This window comes from Xiphophorus hellerii, chromosome 11 (genome assembly GCF_003331165.1).
Source record: "Xiphophorus hellerii strain 12219 chromosome 11, Xiphophorus_hellerii-4.1, whole genome shotgun sequence".
NCBI classification, from domain to species: Eukaryota; Metazoa; Chordata; class Actinopteri; order Cyprinodontiformes; family Poeciliidae; genus Xiphophorus; species Xiphophorus hellerii.
This window is the reverse complement of record NC_045682.1, coordinates 25,343,068-25,361,098: the sequence shown is the minus strand read 5'-3', so window position 1 is coordinate 25,361,098 and position 18,031 is coordinate 25,343,068. Positions and strand designations below refer to the sequence as shown.

Below are 18,031 nucleotides of genomic sequence, written 5' to 3'. Positions count from 1 at the left end.
CGAATTTATAGGACACCCAAAATGTTAAAGTAGTTGTATTTCTCCTAACTTTTCTAGCCTAAAAATCAATCAAACTAGTAACAACATGTTTGTTTTTAATAAGACCTGATGCATACCTGACCAGTATACTTTCTCAATGACAAATACTCAGCAACCTGACTGTGCACAACTACACACATAAGAAACCATATCACATATAAAGCCCAACTTCACATGTACGAGTTAAGCATCTAATACGTTATTTTTTAAAAAGCTATTTCCTGCAACAGGAAGCCAAAACCACAGTGTAGGAACAGAAGACATATAGACATCAGATAATGTATGATAGTCCTGTCATGAACAAGATGTTATAAAGACTACACCCACTCAGATGATGCTGTATGTGTTGAAACTCTTTTTAGATTTATCCTGACTTGTTTCTGAAAAAGGCTTTTATGTTTTAAAAACTTATTTGCATGTTGGTAACAACCTAAGTAGTAAATACAAGTAAATAAATCATAATTAATGCAATAACTATGTCATCTGCAATAAAGTGGAACAGTGCTAAGTTATTGATCAAAAATGTATTAAAATGTCCTTGATAAGTGGTGGTAACTCACCTCTTTTGGACTTTAAATGAGGTTCAGTTCTCATCTCCTGTAAGAAGATATGAATCACATGTATTGCTAGGCTTCAATTTTGACTCAATCTTACACAAACTCTTTAAGTTGAGAGCCAATTTTAATTCAGCCAAATCTGAGTATAGAGCATGAGCAGTCTGACTGAGGTCATGCTACAGCATCTCAATCAGGACTTTAAATAGACCACTTCAAAACCTTCTTTTTGAGCCACTCAGGTGAACTTGCTAGTATGGTTCAGATCATGTTTTACAGCATAACTCAAGTGCATAAGAGCTTCAGGTCACAAACATTATCCACCAGAGTTTTCTGCTAAAAAGGGGAATTTGTGATTCAGTCAATTAAAGCAAGTCAGTGAGGCCATGAAGTACCAAAACATTCCCATACCATTACAATACCACCTCCATGTTTGACTGTTTCTTTTTAAAATTGTTTTAGAGTCACATAACATTGATTCTGCACATTGAATTGTTGTTTTCGTGAATGCATAGGCTTGTCAGACAGTTTTTGGTACCGGAAACAAAACCCAACACGGAAGTGCTTAGCAGACAGGAAGTAAAGACCTCAAGTCACTAAGCTTCTACATGCCATGATGTCGACTCGTGTGCTTTTGTTTTTCTGTCTGTTTGGTCAAATACTGGCTAAAGAATCTCCTGGTAAGAGCTTATAAATCATTACTTTACCTATTAAATTATTGACATATGGTTGTATTAATAATGACTTTTATAATGAAGTTTGAATGTGTTTGAACTTTAACGCTACCTGATTTCCTGAAAGACTTTTGGCAGATCAAATCAAAATTTGTTTAACAGAATTGTCCTCCTTTCCATTTCTTTTTGTAACTATTCTTGCCGATCTATCATGTATGTAGCACTACATATAGATTGGTATTAATTATTTTTATGTTTTATAATTTTAATCAAAAACTAAAGTAAATGTTTTTAAAAGTTAAAACAGTACTTGATTAAAAAATAAAGAGGGGTTATATACTTTGTTCTATAAAGAGAAAAAGTTTTTGAATTTTGATTTAACTTTGGGTTCTTCAGAATGTCTCTTCAAAAGAAAAGAAAATCCCCTTTGACGTCAGTTCTTGGTGAAGCCGTTGTGTTTTTGTGTTTGTTCATGTCCGTACCGCAGTCAAAATCCTATCTAAATGTCAAATGATTCAAAGCTGGATCTCTCTCTTACTTCAATTTTTACATAAGCCGAGATTGACATTTGTTTCAATTCTTAATAAAAATTGAAAAGAACACAAGAGTTATGCTGTGGCACCACCAAGAGAGAAATGACTGATCACAAATATAAGAGAAATCTCAAGTATTAATTAGCTAAAGCATTATTTATTAAATACAAATGTATTTATGTAATTGCAGTTATTTATCTATTCACACCTTGTCATTTAAGTTATAGTTATGGTACTAAAATATTCAATAAATTATAATTAAAAAAAACTAAATGTATTTTCTCTGTAAAGCCAATAAAATATTATTTTCAGCTGTTCATAATAAAATAATGACATTTTCATGGGATTCAAATAACATTACAGGAATATACATAGTGATGTATATTTATTTCTGGTATATATTTGTAACTGTACATATTTTTGCCCGATTTGATAGTAAAACTTTTCAATCTTTTTTTATTTACAATAGATGTGGAATGTTTAGTGATTAACCTGGAATCTGTGCGTTGCATGTGGAACCTGCAGGGGACTCCACAAGTCAACTACACCTTTTATAGCAGGTTTGTATCCAGTGGTAATCATTTATTTGACACATGTTAAAGGATAAAACAAAATATCATTTTTTTGACTTAGTTAAGTCAAATATCCCTGTACCAACCCCTGTAGAAGAAATGATGGTCACAGAGGTCGACATAAATGACGTACCACTAAACTGCAGAGAACTTCTTACTAAAGGAAAAACACAAGAGGAGATCAGGTTATTTAGTGGAGCCGTTGTCTCAACTAAAGGTCTTTACATGCCTGAAATTGAAAAAGGAGCAGGAGGACAAAGTATTTACATGTTCAGGGAAAAACACAAGAGCAAGTCAATAAAGCTGTGATGAGAATAAAGGAGATAATTTCTGAAGATGTGATAATTGGGGCATGCTGTGGTGGCGCAAGGGGTTAGCAAGCCCCACATTTGGAGGCCTTAGACCCGCGGACGTCGCGGGTTCGACCTTTGCCGCATGTCCTCCTTCAAAAAAAAAAAAAATGGTGCTGGCTGCCTGCAGACGCAGCTCCCGTTGTGTGTGTGTGTTAATCTGTGTATAAAAAATTCTTGCTGTAACTGCGAAATAATTTCCCTGCTGGGATGAATAAAGTAATTCTTCTTCTTAAACAAGAATTAGCTGAATGCAGGAGTTATTTTTAATTTGTACTAGTTTGTATTTAGTCTTTTTTTTACTCTGACAACCCAAAATAAAATGATCTACAACTAATTACCTTTGTAAGTCACCTAATTAGTAAACAGAGTCTGCCCTGCTTTAATTTAAGCATACCACCCCAGTGATCAAACATGGTAATGGCAGTACTTCTTTATAACTGGTCAGAAATTGTGGCGAATGAATAGAGCTAAATCCTAGAAGGAAACCAGCATATTTATTTTAGGATTTGTGTCTTTTAATTTGAATACTACAGAATTAGCTCTTTGTAATCACACACTGCCATATTATGATGAATTATGGAAAGAAACAAAAGCAAAATAAAATTAGCAACTACTTATGGTATTATGTATCTTCCAGCCACTCAGTGTCACTTTAAAGTCTGTGACTTAACTATTTACGAACAAAGTAAATTTTATTTTGGTCGTAATTTGGTTGAGTTAGAGAACATTTCTCCACAGGTCCGGAACTCTGGGAGGAACTATCTGTGCTGAATACCTGTCTGAGAATGGAACAAGAATAGGATGTACACTTCCCTACATCACACAGCAGAGATTCGACCCATTTTATACTAAACTGTGGGACGGCAACAAGGCTGACCCACCTCTAGATCATGTTCCAGAGGTAAAACATGATCTTAGAGGAAAAGGTAATTTCATCTAAAGAATGGATAAAAAAAAAACTCCGGTATTTTATTAAATATTTGAATACAGATATATGAAATTTCTCTCATTTCATATCCATGTTATCCCCAGTGAAATTAAACCCACCAACCAACCTGACAGTAATGAATGGATCCGACATGAACCTGTGGTTTTACTGGAACCAGACTATAACATATTGTGTGGAGAGTGAAGTAAGAATTAGGAAAAACAACAACAGCTGGGAGGTACGTGGTTTGTTTTTTTTCCTTTTTGTTACCCATATTGTTCCAAAATCTTGTCTCATTAACTGTTTGTATCATAGGTTTCACCAATTTATCGTGGGCCGCAGAGTTATTGCCAAAACTTACCCTCCAGCACTGCCAGATATGAGCTGCAGGTCAGGATCAGATTCGACAACAACTGTGGGCAGTCTGAGTTCTGGAGTGACTGGAGTGACCCTGTGGTCTGGGGATTCAATAACACCACAGGTAAGGCTGCAAGATACATGGTATACATTGAGTTCATGCAGAAAGAAATTGTGTTAACAGGATGTGAATTTTTTCCTTTTTCCCAGTATCAAATATTAAAAATGAGGCAATGCCAGTGTGGACAGCAGTACTGTATGTGGTGAGTGCCATCACCCTCATTCTTCTGGTTGTGATCCTACTGCACAATGAACGGTGAGTCATATCACTAATCATGATATTCTTTTCCTGCTCACTTTTTTTTTCCTTTATATTAGATGTCCTTTGTTTTATATTTCTCATTGTTTTTCTTTCCTGGACATGACTCTTTATATTATATCACAACCATATCAAAACTCCCATTTCCTATTTTCTACATTACAAAACTCTTTTCCGGGTTGGTATAATGGTGGATTCACTCTGTATCTGATGCGTCCATCTACATCCAACTGAAGCCCGATGTTTACAGACACTATTGCTAAACATTTTTTCCTGACTTTCTAACTTTAAATAAGTCTAAACTATTTAAAACTTTTCCTGTTTTGGCTCAATGAGGTTGAGCAGAATAATTCTTAAATGTTAAAATAATTATTTCATAATTTGCTAATTTTGTATCACTTTACAAAATTAGCTTGTGACATAGACCACACACCATTGATGTTAAATTGTATTTCCAAAGAAGCTGTTTTTTTTCTTTTCTTTTGTTTTGAATTCATGAAATATGATCTTTTTGAAGTTACAGAGTTTCACTTGCTTTATGCTTTTTTTATTTTACCTTCCCCTTTTGCTTTTTCGACTTGACACCTGTCACCACAAACCCTTATTGGAAATCTAGAAATAAATTATAGCAGGTGATTTTTGTTAAAGTGCAGCATTTTAGTATTCTAGAATGAGGTTAAGTTAAGTGAATGCTACTTCTTCACTATAAAAATGCTTGTCAAATGGAGAAAAACATTCAGATTTGTATTTATTTCAAGTTATATGTGACATATTCTGTCTGTTGAGACAACAAAACTCAGGTCCTTTTTTAAACAAACCAACTTCTGTCAATAAGAATGTGATGTATGTTGATTTGGTTATTAAAAAAAACACATTTTGATTGTCTGCAACTTTTACACAGAATCAAAATCATCCTGATTCCTCCACTTCCCAAACCAGCTCTGAACTCTCCTGATGTCGAGGTTAGTAGCATCTGGAGCCTTATTCCTGCCATCCTACAGTTTTCTATCTTTCTTTATCTGAATCATGTGTTGCATTGGTCTAAACCTGAGGGAGAAAAATGCATTTTTGCAACATCACAGAATGCAAGTCTCTCTGAATTATGCTGGTATGATGGAGGCCTGTTTTGAACAATTTATGAGTATTGGGATTAAGGAGGCAAAATGCCCAGTGTTCAACTGTACCTGAACTGTGATGTCACTATCCTGTTTTGTTTGTTTGTTTGTTTTTTTCTTCCTTTTTTCATATTTGAGGACCAACTGACCATCTGGAGAGGAAAACTTTGACTGCCTCCTAGTGGTTAAGAAATTATTAGTTAAATTAGAAAATAGCTCAGGCTGTCTATAGTTGGAGCCACTTAAAAATTTTGAATGCGGATGTCACTGAGCATGTGATTAATGATTGTTGCAACATTTGATAGACATTTGTGTTGATTCTACAGCAGGGCATATCTTCAGTGGAGTCTCAGAATATATTAAAAGTTTAATTGGACAGTGTTACATGTAAAGTTTTAGCTCACTTAAATGATCATAGTTTCTTGTCTGGATGATACAAGTGTTTGTGGCATATTTACCTGAGTAAAGATCATTATACAGGCTTCACCCTTCATTTTTTACAGTCTCTCTTTAATTTGAATGATGATAATAATGAATCTCTTATCCAGACAGAAAAATAACTGTTTTCAACAAATCAAGACTCATTAAAGTCTGTGACATAGGTACAAAATCATTTAAAAATATGATTTTGCTCTTTAACTTATTAAACGTTCCGATGCTACGTTCTATCAACTCTCTGTGAATCAGACTCACTTTGCAAAACTTCTATTCAGTTCTGGAGGGCCAAACTCAGACTTGACTACGTGAAACTAACAGTCGACTTCAAAAGGTTAGAGGTAAATTTGTTGCTGTTTATATCAGACAATTCAAATACATGAGGCTGTGTTGGTTATGTTCTGTTTACATCTGCAGCAGGTATGCTGTTTCCAAACGTTTGCAGGGAAATGTCCGCTTGTTGTTGAAAGCAGAGAGCCCTCTAGCGGTCAGACTTGGCATGCCAAATTGATAGACGTGACCAACAGGGCTTAGTTTTACAAGTTATAAGTTCTGCATCTTTAAGCTTAAGTAGGGGAAGAATTATTTTAATATTTATTAAGATAAACATGCATAACCACACTACTCCTATTTTCTCTTAAGGACAACTAATGTGGTTGCGATTTTGAGCGATTCTCCTTTTGCTTTACATTAACTTCATTGCTTTGTACTACTTCAATGTCAGTTTGAAAAGTGGCACTTTCCAGGTTTAAAGGTTTAAAGCTTATGTTTTGGAAACTGGAATTATGTTTTTATTAAAATACAAACTGAATACATATCTATGAAACTGAACTGTTGAACCAGTACAGTTAGATTGGATATGATGTTTGATGCATTTGATGCATTTGCTTTGTAAAAAATAAATGGGGATATAAGAAAATGTAAATGTTTTTCTCTTCTTTTAGGATTGGTTTCATTTCTCTAAAGGCCTTATTAAAGAAAGGTTTAACACCAACTTCAACGAGCGAGCCTGCACAGTGCGTGAGTACCAGCCAGTCTCTCGGTCTGACAGCAATGGCTCTGACAGTTCTCGCCTCACCACCACCACGGATCAAACCGACTGCTCTATCCCCATCGCAGTGAACGAACCAGAGGACACGTCTGCTCCTTTTTACACCGCCGTAATTGGTTCAGAAGAGGAGCAGCAGGTTTCTGTGTAAATGTCACCTCAGGCAAATTTATATGTCTCAAAGTAAAAAAAAAAAAAAATCCTTCTTTTTATTTTGCGACAGATCTCCTGGGTTACTGGAGGAATATGTGTAGGATGTCTTTTAGGGAAATGGATGGAAATAAGAACATTGAAAACAATTAGAAATCAATAAATGAAAAAGGGATCAAAATTCTAAACTCCATACTCAATATTTCAGAGATTTGTTATTCACCTTCAGTTATATTAAGTTTGGTTTTTATTAATGAGTTTTTCAATACTTTTTATATTACATAGATAAAATTAGCTAGACCACACTGTTAAGTGTGCTTATTTACTTATTGCTTAACAGACCAAAAGTTTGGACACACCTTTTAATTCAATGAGTTTCCTTTATTTTCCTAACTATTGACATTGTAGATTCACACTGAAGGCATCAAAACTATGAATAACACATGTGGAAATATGCACTAAACAAAAAAGTGTAAAACAACTGAAAATACCCCTTATATTCTAGTTTCTTCAAAGTAGCAACCTTTTGCTGTGATTGCTGCTTTGCACACACTCTGCATTTTCTTGATGAGCTTCAAGAGGTAGTCACCTGAAATGGTTTTCACTTCATAGGTGTGCCCTGTCAGGTTAATAAGTGGGATTTCTTGCCTTATAAATAGTCATGAAAATACAGAAAACCCATTGAATTAGAAGGTGTGTCCAAACCTTTGGTCTGTACTGTACATATTTTTTTCCATACAGGGTATATTAAGGATCTGAATTTTCAATTTTATTTTGAAATATTTAATAACAGTATTAACATTGATCTGTATTTAGGACTCCAGCAGCTTTGTATAAACATGCTATATATAAGTACTTTTACATATTTTTACCAAGTTACCTCTATTGGTCTATGGCAGGGGTGTCAAACTCCAGTCCTCAAGGGCCGGTGTCCTGCAGTTTTTAGATGTGCCACAGGTACAAAACACTGGAATGAAATGACTTAATTGCCTCCTCCTTGTGTAGATCAGTTCTCCAGAGCCTTGCTAATGACCTAATTATTCCATTCAGGTGTGGTGCAGCAGAGGCACATCTAAAAGTTGCAGGACAGCGGCCCTCGAGGACTGGAGTTTGACACCCCTGGTCTATGGAATATTGTGACATATTTTCTATACCAGTGGATTTTCAAACCATGTAATTTTTTAGGAGTACATAGCCAACCTGTAGATTTTAAAGGTTTTACAACAACAGATTAAAAATGTGTAACTGATTATTCGGCAGTATTGTTTTGCATTAAAAAAAAATTTTTGTAGCTGTAGAAACTTTCAGCCCTCATACTCTCATACCATGCGCCATCATTGTTATACAATTTACACTGTATTGAGATAAATCTTTATTGTCATTGTCACAAGCACAACGAAATTTAAAAGGTTGCTATCCCTTCACCAAATTTTATTCCAGTGGTTTCTGTTTGAATATCATATAAATGTAATCTTTTGACTTCTGCCTTGATTTATATATTTAATATCAAGATTAAAGTTTGTTTTTTGATTATCATTCTTCATTATTCTTCATTCCCTTTCTATGTATTGCAAGGAAACATTAACAACAACATTAACACCACCATGTACAGTCCATATTAATGATTGTAGCAGAAAGGCAATCCTAAAAATAAAGCAAACGCTACAACTGAGCTGTGTCTATCAAGACATATTCAGATCCAAGTACAGATCTAAATCTATTTGAGAATTTTTAGCAATGCTAAAACAAAAACAAAGGTTTTGCAACAATAGTCTTTTGGAAAGATTTTGACATAATTATTTACTTTTACCCATCTTTACCTGCTTCTTGTCTAAACCCTATAGATAACCCTATTTATATATTTAATATCAAGATTAAAGTTTGTTTTTTGATTATCATTCTTCATTATTCTTCATTCCCTTTCTATGTATTGCAAGGAAACATTAACAACAACATTAACACCACCATGTACGGTCCATATTAATGATTGTAGCAGAAAGGCAATCCTAAAAATAAAGCAAACGCTACAACTGAGCTGTGTCTATCAAGACATATTCAGATCCAAGTACAGATCTAAATCTATTTGAGAATTTTTAGCAATGCTAAAACAAAAACAAAGGTTTTGCAACAATAGTCTTTTGGAAAGATTTTGACATAATTATTTACTTTTACCCATCTTTACCTGCTTCTTGTCTAAACCCTTGGTTAACCCTTAGACAAGTTGTTAACAGTCTATCAGTCAGGACTAATTGGCACTAAATTCTAACAGAATAGCTTTCTAACCATATAGATTTTAAATGTTTTCTTGGCTTTCTATGCTTTTTTGCACCTCTTTTTCTTCATGTGATTAATACTTATTCCCTGTTACTTTCTTTGTAACACCAAATGGCTGGTTTCTTTTGCACAAGATAATAAAAGTAAACATTAAAGTCTCCAGATTTTCTAACAATTTGCAGTTGTAAGTGCAGCTAAGAGTGGTTCTACAAAATGTTCACTCACAAGAGCTGAATACTCAATCCAATTTAATCTTTACTGGCAGACTTTACATCCATAGTTATAATTAAAAACAATACATAAACCATAACAAAAACAGTTATGATATAAAACCATAATATAAATAAATTCCTCAGTTACTTAAAAAGTAATCAATTCACATACACACAAATCATCATCAGACTGAATGAAAAACGGGATCTAATTACTCACTATCGGATTGTGACATAAATATTTTTGTGAGACGCTGCATTACTTCAATGTATCCTGTCCAGTCACCTCGGTGTCCGTTAGGGGGAGCAGGGTTTCTGCTCAGTACGGAACCGAATCAACGCATTTTCCAGATTCAAGAAGGGCAGGGCGGCTGGCCCCCGCAAGAGGAGAGCTGCTTCTCAGACTGCTTGTTGTGCTATCAGATGAGATTTAAGATTGAACTGTGTGGTTAGTTGGTTTTTTACCCTACACACAGACAAAATAGTTTGCATCCTAAAAGCACAGGAGGGAAAATGACAGATCCTGTTGTAGCAGACACTCGCCGGTTGAATTCCAAACCCCAGGACCTGACGGATGCTTACGGCCCCCCGAGCAATTTTCTGGAAATAGACGTTTATGATCCACAGATCGTGGGAGTCGGGCGGAACCGTTACACAACTTACGAAGTTCGGATGAGGGTAAGTGTCGAAGCACTGGTCTAAACACTTAAGAGTTAAATAGCTTCCTGTGCTAAGCTAACAGGTTATCACAGAATTGTTGCTTAGCCTGTTAGCATGGAAGAAGACGGAGGTGTCAAGCTGAGGATGGCCGCCTGGGGTTTCTCGAAGCGGCGCTCCGTTAAAACTCAGACGCCGGGGATTATCCGTGGCCTGGTCTTGCTGATAGTTTTCGTCCGAGAGCTATAGATGTTGTTAGCAGGAGTGATTTGCCTGAACCTCAACGTCGCCCTACTTGAGTACGGTTGAAGTTAGCGTATTTTATACTACAGCAACGACTTTCAGTTATTTAATTACATTCAGTAAAATGTAGCTACTTAATCCGGAATTCATGAAGTATAAAGTAAACACCGGAAAGCTAATGGCTAACCAGAATGGATAGTGGCAGTGTCAACAAATGTGCTAATTAAGCATTTCTTGCCTTTTGCAAGCAGAAATACATATAACCCTATAATGTTTGCAAACAAACGATGATGGATTTAGGTATATGTATTTAGGATAATCTTGTAATTGCACAAAGTATCGAGATGTGTTAGCCTGTTGCTGTTTAAAAAACTGCAACTTTACCATACTTCCTTTGGCAGTTGGGGCTGTAAAAGTATGAAAAAAAGAAAACCACAAACTCAGCGTAATTTTGAGGAAGCTGAGGTTGACCATTGTACCGACACCGGATTTGTGTAAGTTGGTGTCCTGCAACTTGGGATGCAACACTAAGTTTGTTGCCTATGTAAAGGTGTTAGCAACATGTTGAAGAACTAATGAGAAATCATGAAAACTATTATGTGTGTAACTTTAAAAATATATATTTTAAAAACTGAAATTTCTGATTTATTTATGCAATCATATTTACTCTGAAATGTTTATAAATGCATTGCTCAAAATCATAAATGATACAGTTTAAAAAGCAAAAATGGTCTCACTAAACAGCAGATTTACCACTAAATCTACTGGTTTACCACTAAATATGCTGGTTTAGTGGTAAGAACTAATTCCAGGTATTTGAAATTAAAGTGTTTCTTTAATCAGCCAAAAAGTTTTTTATTGTACTAAACATCTCTAGCTACATCTCTATGGGTAACATATCACCATTAAAACAGCAACAGAGAATATTGTGTTTTGAAACATACAGATATTGAGCTAACATTCATTATCAAAAAATAAGAAGGAAAAATAAACTAATAGATCAAACTTCACTAGGTGTGTCACTAAAAGAACAGATAAAAGAAATTGATTGTAATGATGTTTTGGATGTGTTTAAATTATCATTTGAAATATCAAAACAACAACCAGTAGGAGCAAATTAAAAGCTGTTTTAGGATAGTCAGAGATCTCTTTATAAATTTCAATCATTTTTTTTAATCTGTGAACTTTTGGCTAAGATTAAGTGTAATAGAAATATTAACACTGGTCACATTGTTTTTTTGATGACAGTCCATTAACTGTTGCTAGAGTAAATAAAAAGAATACAAGAAACACTGCTAAAATTTAATCTTAATGAAGGTGGTGTCACTATTTTTTCTGTTCTCTACCCAGACAAACCTTCCTATTTTCAAATTGAAGGACTCGTGTGTGAGGAGAAGATACAGTGACTTTGAGTGGTTAAAGAATGAGCTGGAAAGAGACAGTAAGGTGAGTATGCAGTTATTTAGTCATTATTTAGTCATTTTCTGGAGCGCTGGACATTTCACAATCTTTTTTTTTTTTTTCGTTTTAGTTTTGAAGATTTGAGTATTTTCTGACCTGATTCTTGGTGTACAAATAGAAGCTGTCTGATACAGGATATTTTTCTTCCAAGCGGCATAAAGTTTATGCCTACCTTGAGGACATTTTAACCCAATTTGATAACCAAAGACTAAACAGTACTTCTTTTTATAATTTAATCATAGTTTATTGTAGGGCAGGGGTATCAAACTCACTTTTATTGGGCTATGCCAAGATCATGAATGTCCTCAAAGGGCTGGTTGTGGCAGAATTTATTGATAAAACATGACAAAATGTAAAAGAAAAAAATCATGGTATGATTGCTTTTTTTAAAGGAGATACAAGAGTGGAGGGTGAAATTATCTTGTAGCTTTGGGTGAAATAATGTAGGGTTATTTGAAAAATCTTGCTGGATAAACTGATAATATTGGTTTATATTGGTTTATGTTGTTTTTGATATCTGTTACCATCGGTCCAATTTTTTACCTTCATCTGTGCTTTCAACTCTGTGAGCTCAGTAGAAATCTGCTATAATCTGTGTCAGACATGGACCCTTTCTGCTGTGTGAAACATTGAATTTAGCTTTTTTTCCCTTACTTTTATTTACTATTCAATAATTATTACATCTATTTGGCATAAAAGCTGCCTCATGCCTTCTGATTTTTGTTGGCAATGAGTCCTGTGGTGTAAAATTATCTGACTATTAGGACATTTTAAATCTGATGTTACGAGATAAAATATATTACAAGATAAAATGTTCCACCACAATCCCCTCTTTTGATAAGAAGATATATAATAATTTTATATTATTCAAATAAAAATTTATTTAATCTCCACTGTTTAGGCTTTTTGCAGGTGCCTTTGGTCTTTTTCTTGTCAGAAACTTCAATTTCTAGCTTATGGAGCAAAGCAACTAGATAAATTTGATTGAAAGATGAGCGTGGCAAATAACGTTTTCTTCAATTTTCCCTCCGTGGGGCAGTAAAGGCTATTTTATCTTCCATTGCCATCTTCAATAAGTTATTTTAACTATAATTTATAATAATGATTGAAAAACAGATTACATTTAGTAAAAAAAAAATTACATTTATGGTTTAAAAATTTATTGGAATCCTTTTTTTTTCTTCATCTTCTCTCCTACTTTGAGTTCCCCACTTTGAAAAACACCATTAGCCAACAATTACTGCATTCCAAGCTCTCCTATTAGAGTTAATATTGTGCACACTGACTTCAAGATGACAATACTTTTGCAATATATTGTGCAGCCCTAACATCATGTGCTGTTTGTCATTTAAAGTAGAATTAACATTGTAACGTAGCCTTTGGAAATGTTAAAGGTGATGTTTCCACAAACCTTCAAAACAAGAAATAGTTGATGTTTTGACCTTTTAACACAATTTATGTTTGTTTTTTTTATTCAGATTGTAGTACCACCTTTGCCGGGCAAAGCCCTGAAGAGACAGTTGCCATTCCGTGGAGATGAGGGCCTTTTTGAGGAGGGCTTCATCGAGGAGAGGCGAGTCGGGCTGGAGCAATTCATCAACAGGTCAGCAAGCTCAGCATCCTCCAAGTTACAAAAATAGTATTCTGTTAAGGTGCATTACTACTAAAAAATGGACTTTGTAATTTGTGAGGTGACAAAAAAAAATATTATCATAAGAGTTTGCTTTTTGGTACTTTATTGCAAAGCTTTGGGGTTACATCTGGTAGGAAATGCATCAAAGATGTTGATTTTAACAGATTGACAATAGTTATCTCACTACCTCAAAACATTGTAACCCAGTCTTTGTATTGGCATGTCCTTTTTACTAATCACAAACTGCATTCAGCTAGTTTTTCATGTTAAAGACCAAAAGCAGGCAGTTTAATTTCTCCTTTTGTGTGTTTGTGCAGAATTGCGGGTCACCCCTTGGCCCAGAACGAGCGCTGTCTTCACATGTTTCTTCAGGAGGAAACCATTGACCGTAACTACATTCCTGGAAAAGTACGACACTAAGTTTAATGTGGGAAGATGGTGGGGAGGTGAAAACTGTGGGGGGTGTAGAATGGACTGCCTCTTGCCTTTATTTTCACAAGCAACTTCTCTTTCTCTCTCCCCACTTTCTTCTTCTTCTCTCACTCTGTATTTGATTGTAAACACTTTATGTTGGAGTTGAGAATACGTTCTTCTGCTACTCTTAAAGACGTGTCGACTATGTTTCAGAGAACTCGGTGACTCTTTTCACCCTTGTTAGTTTGTTTTAAAACTGTACAATAAGGAAGACGCTCCTAGTAGTTCTGATTGTATTGTGAATATGTGGCTATTAATTGCAGAAATTAGATTACTGTTACAGTTCATCCAGAACTTCTTTAATAAATGTCACATATCCAAGATGGTAATATTATGTGAATAAACTAGAATAATGACTGTGTTTGCTTGAACTAATGTTTATTTTAGAGATGCATACAGACTGTAACTGATATTTCTGATCTTGTTTTGTTCTCTTGTTTTTATTTTCTTTTTTTTTTCTTTTTAGGTATGAATGAAGTAAGTTTACTTTATTTTCATCTCTAAGAGCTTTCTGATAGTTAAAGGTGTTTGCATGGGGACTCTATAGACCAACGGCAATAGTTCACAGATACTTAAGTAAAAAATATGAATACTACATATAAATCAGAAATCAGGCTGCTGTGACTCAGTCTTTTAATTATGCCTCACTGATTCTCTGGTGGTTACCTAAAAATAAGGTTCTGCAATCCAGTTGTGTTTAAATTCAAATTTGATCAATTATGTTTTGGTTTGCAGAGGTTACTGAGTCAAGCAGTGCAAAAGCACACCTACTATTTTAAAGTCATGTGAACTATTGTTTGTTAGGAAAGGAGGGCTGTACACCTGTAACAGTAGCTCTTTTATATCATTCCTCAAACTAATTATGATGCATTTTTATAATTAATTGCACTAATCACTGCCTGCATGGGACACTTGCACGCTTTCTTTGTAATTATTCATCTGGCTGAGAAGTTTGCTTTGCATCATGTGATCACCATTAAGTTGCCCAGTGTGTTAATTCAGACTTGAAACACTTTCAGACCTGGATGTATAGTATAAAAAAGCATTTGTATATCTGTGTCTGAAAGACTTGCTTACCAGTTGTGCCAAAATTATGATCTGCTTATTTTATCTTCAAGCTCCAACCTGCATCCAAATCCAATCAGTTTATATCTATTGAACTTTTCACATTTTAGCTTGTTGCAATGTCTTCTAGTGGGACTTGTGATAAACTAACACAATGCAACTCAGAATTGTGAAGTGGAAAGTAGAAAAAACTTGGTTCACAAATTGATTTTGCAAATTAAAATCTGAAAAGTGTGGTGTGTGTTTATATTTAACCTCACACTTTGTAGAATCCCTAGTTCAGTGAAATGACAGCCCCAAGTCTTTGCAGGTCTAGAAACTGAAATCCTTGCCTACTCTTTGCAAAATAATCCAAGCTAAGTTGGATGGAGAGAATCCATGAATATTGATCTTCAAGACTTGCCACAGGGGATCAACTGGAATTAGGCCTGAACTTTGACTACACCATCCCAACACACAAGTATGCTATTCCCTAAACCATCGTAGTGTATCGGGGCTGAATGCAAAATGCACAAAACTTTTTTTAAGATTATTTGTAAAAGTTTTTAACTATGACATTTTTCTTCCACTTCACACTTGTTCACAGCTTTGATATATCAATATCCCAATCACATATATTGAAGTTTGTGGTTGTTATGTGACAAAATGTGAACATGTTAAAGGAGAATAAACACAGCAATTCATTTGTAGTCTGTGTCCAATGAATGAAATTCATGCAATCTCCATGCATTTGATGAAAAAGAAAATCATTTTAATTCCTGCTTGTTGGTTAAATCAGTCTTTCCTGCTGAAATGGCACATTTGCATTGCATGATGCCCTAATGGTGAAGTCTGTTGCAAAGCATTTACTAATCAAAGGTGTTGGGGAATGGATATGATAAAAATATGGTACAAGCTGTTTTGTATTGTGAAGCTCCTATGAAGTCTTCTGTTACAATGTCTGTTGAATGTTACATTTCAACGCAAGAAGAAAAAAGCAACATGAAATTTGTTAAAACTTATAAAAATTGCTGAGTTTGTCTTGGGTAGTGCTTGTGTGTCTAAGTCCAATGAGTCAGCATGTCCAGTGTTATTTCAGGACTCTTGAATAATCTGTGTTGTGTAGCTACTGCAGAGAACCGTTGCTTTTATGCATGCTGTAAAACTAAGGGAACCTGTCACCGCTAACCAGGAGTGTTCAGCACTGATAAAATGAGCAACAATGCAGGAGGACAAATGACGGCTAGCAGTCGACAAGCTGTTGTGATCTGTTGTGTGCACTATCCCTTACCTCAGTGCACCAGTCTGTTTTTAATAGCATTTTCTGCATCCTGTTTCTCTCTCTTTCTCTCTCTTATTGGAAAGACAACAGAGACACCTGCGCCTGCTCTATGTACATTTATTTCTACATCACGTTAATACAAAGCTGATGGGAATGTGAGAAGTCTCCGGATATGCGAGAGGAACACAACTCCTGGACAAAAACCTAAAATCAATGTATGAATAAGTTCATTTGGTCATTCCACATACCATATGTACATTACTTTGAATAAATTGGTTAAGAAGAAAAAGTGCTATATACAGTATAAACTTTAATCTTTTTGTTTAATTTTTTAACAATGATTATGTTTTCTGATCGCTTTCCAGTTGGTTTGATACAAAACTGTCATTTGCTTTCATTGGTGTTCTAGCGTTCTTTTCACAATAGCCTCCCAAAGTTACGCAACATGTAGCATTCCTGAAAAAGACAGCAACTTGTCATTCCGCTCAGCATATTTTCCCTTGAATTACACTTTTTTTCTGTTATTTGGATGCTATTAAAACAGGTTCAAGTGTTAACCCTGATTGTTAGTTACTGAATCAGCATGCCTACATATTGGCTGTATGTGGTCAGATCAGCTAGTAATAAAGTTAAGTTAGGTAAACACCCATAATCTAAGCACTGTGACAAGCGGTTCATTACATGAACAATATTTTTTTGCGGATCTGTTTTCGGGGGGATATAATATAAGGCTTCATTTGGTCTTACTTCCTGCTGTTTGATTCTTCATCAAAATTATTGTGAAGTGTATTATTATTATTATTATTATTATTACTACATGCTGTCATTGCAGTTCCACTTTGGGTGGTGAGGAGGAACCTTGTTAATTCTGTCCACCAATAAATTTCCTGCTGGCTGCTGTGTCCTGTCGCTTTCTTTTTGTTTAGGAGGAAGGGAAATTTGAACTAGCCTTTCGTTTTGTCATTAGTGCATGAACCAGAGAGTTCAGACTGGGTGACTGACCTGCAGGGAAGCTAATTGGCTTAAAATAGGAAATAAGAACCTTGTGGTAATGCTTTAGTTTTAATCTGTTTCAGTTTGAAATGATCTTAATGTCATATTACTGTTGAGGGTTTCACAGTTGCATCACTTCTATGTTTAAGCTTCTTTTTTAAGCTTTAAGTTGAACAACTTTAATAGTTACGATATGAAAGGTTTTCACTTTGGTTTAAACAAGAAAGTTTTCAATCTTTGTTTGGTTTACAAGTTTGGACTGTTGTATACTTATTGCAGCTTTATATGCAGTTATTTAGTCCTGATAAACTCCATAATTTTCTGGCCACATGTATTTGCATCCTTGGCTAAATGCAAGGATGCAAATACTTGAATACTTTGTATTCAAAATGTCACTGTGGGTTTGTCAATCTAGTTAACGACTGGGAAAAGCCCAATTATGACCCATTTCCAGTTTCCATTCTACACAGTGACATTTTTGAATACTTTTTATTCAAAATGTGTGCTTAAAAGAGTTCATGTTGGTTGCACTCTAACGAGGTTAGTGGCTTATGAAGCATTTAAATCCTTCATATTTCTTTTCCAGGACTAAATCATAGATTTATAATCTTAAAGGACAGTTCTAGTTGAGGTCCTGGTGATTTTTAGTACATCACTTAACTGTATTTTTTGCCACCAATG

At 34.9% G+C, this 18,031-nt stretch overlaps 2 protein-coding genes across 4 annotated transcripts; both read left to right on the top strand.

Moving 5' to 3' along the window:
* The first annotated feature begins 1,143 nt into the window (after nt 1–1,143).
* On the top strand, nt 1,144–7,186 carry LOC116728980 (cytokine receptor common subunit gamma-like). The gene is made up of 8 exons (XM_032577349.1): nt 1,144–1,273; nt 2,270–2,360; nt 3,464–3,651; nt 3,758–3,891; nt 3,969–4,134; nt 4,221–4,326; nt 5,231–5,291; nt 6,824–7,186. Exons 1-8 carry the CDS (start codon nt 1,207–1,209, stop codon nt 7,076–7,078), a joined length of 1,068 nt encoding a protein of 355 aa, XP_032433240.1. The 5' UTR covers nt 1,144–1,206; the 3' UTR covers nt 7,079–7,186.
* Nucleotides 7,187–9,900: 2,714 nt separating this feature from the next.
* Nucleotides 9,901–17,257, top strand: snx12 (sorting nexin 12). Of its 3 annotated transcripts, none has more exons than XM_032576765.1 (6): nt 9,902–10,241; nt 11,814–11,909; nt 13,403–13,527; nt 13,875–13,965; nt 14,498–14,508; nt 16,448–17,257. In XM_032576765.1, exons 1-5 carry the CDS (start codon nt 10,077–10,079, stop codon nt 14,501–14,503), a joined length of 483 nt encoding a protein of 160 aa, XP_032432656.1. In that variant the 5' UTR covers nt 9,902–10,076; the 3' UTR covers nt 14,504–14,508; nt 16,448–17,257. The 3 variants fall into 3 exon arrangements, with proteins under 3 accessions (XP_032432654.1, XP_032432656.1, XP_032432655.1); XM_032576764.1 differs by having other exon boundaries at nt 9,903–10,241; nt 16,441–17,257; XM_032576763.1 differs by lacking the exons at nt 14,498–14,508; nt 16,448–17,257 and having other exon boundaries at nt 9,901–10,241; nt 13,875–14,392.
* Nucleotides 17,258–18,031: the final 774 nt, after the last annotated feature.

Excerpts from the sequence above, each read along its gene's own strand:
- snx12 (XM_032576763.1), top strand. The coding sequence starts at position 10,077 with ATGACAGATCCTGTTGTAGCAGACACTCGCCGGTTGAATTCCAAACCC. Across the intron at positions 10,242-11,813 it reads CTTACGAAGTTCGGATGAGG|ACAAACCTTCCTATTTTCAA; the intron begins GTAAGTGTCGAA and ends TTCTCTACCCAG. Across the intron at positions 13,528-13,874 it reads CTGGAGCAATTCATCAACAG|AATTGCGGGTCACCCCTTGG; the intron begins GTCAGCAAGCTC and ends GTGTTTGTGCAG.
- LOC116728980 (XM_032577349.1), top strand. The coding sequence starts at position 1,207 with ATGATGTCGACTCGTGTGCTTTTGTTTTTCTGTCTGTTTGGTCAAATA. Across the intron at positions 1,274-2,269 it reads ACTGGCTAAAGAATCTCCTG|ATGTGGAATGTTTAGTGATT; the intron begins GTAAGAGCTTAT and ends TATTTACAATAG. Across the intron at positions 3,652-3,757 it reads ACATGATCTTAGAGGAAAAG|TGAAATTAAACCCACCAACC; the intron begins GTAATTTCATCT and ends TGTTATCCCCAG.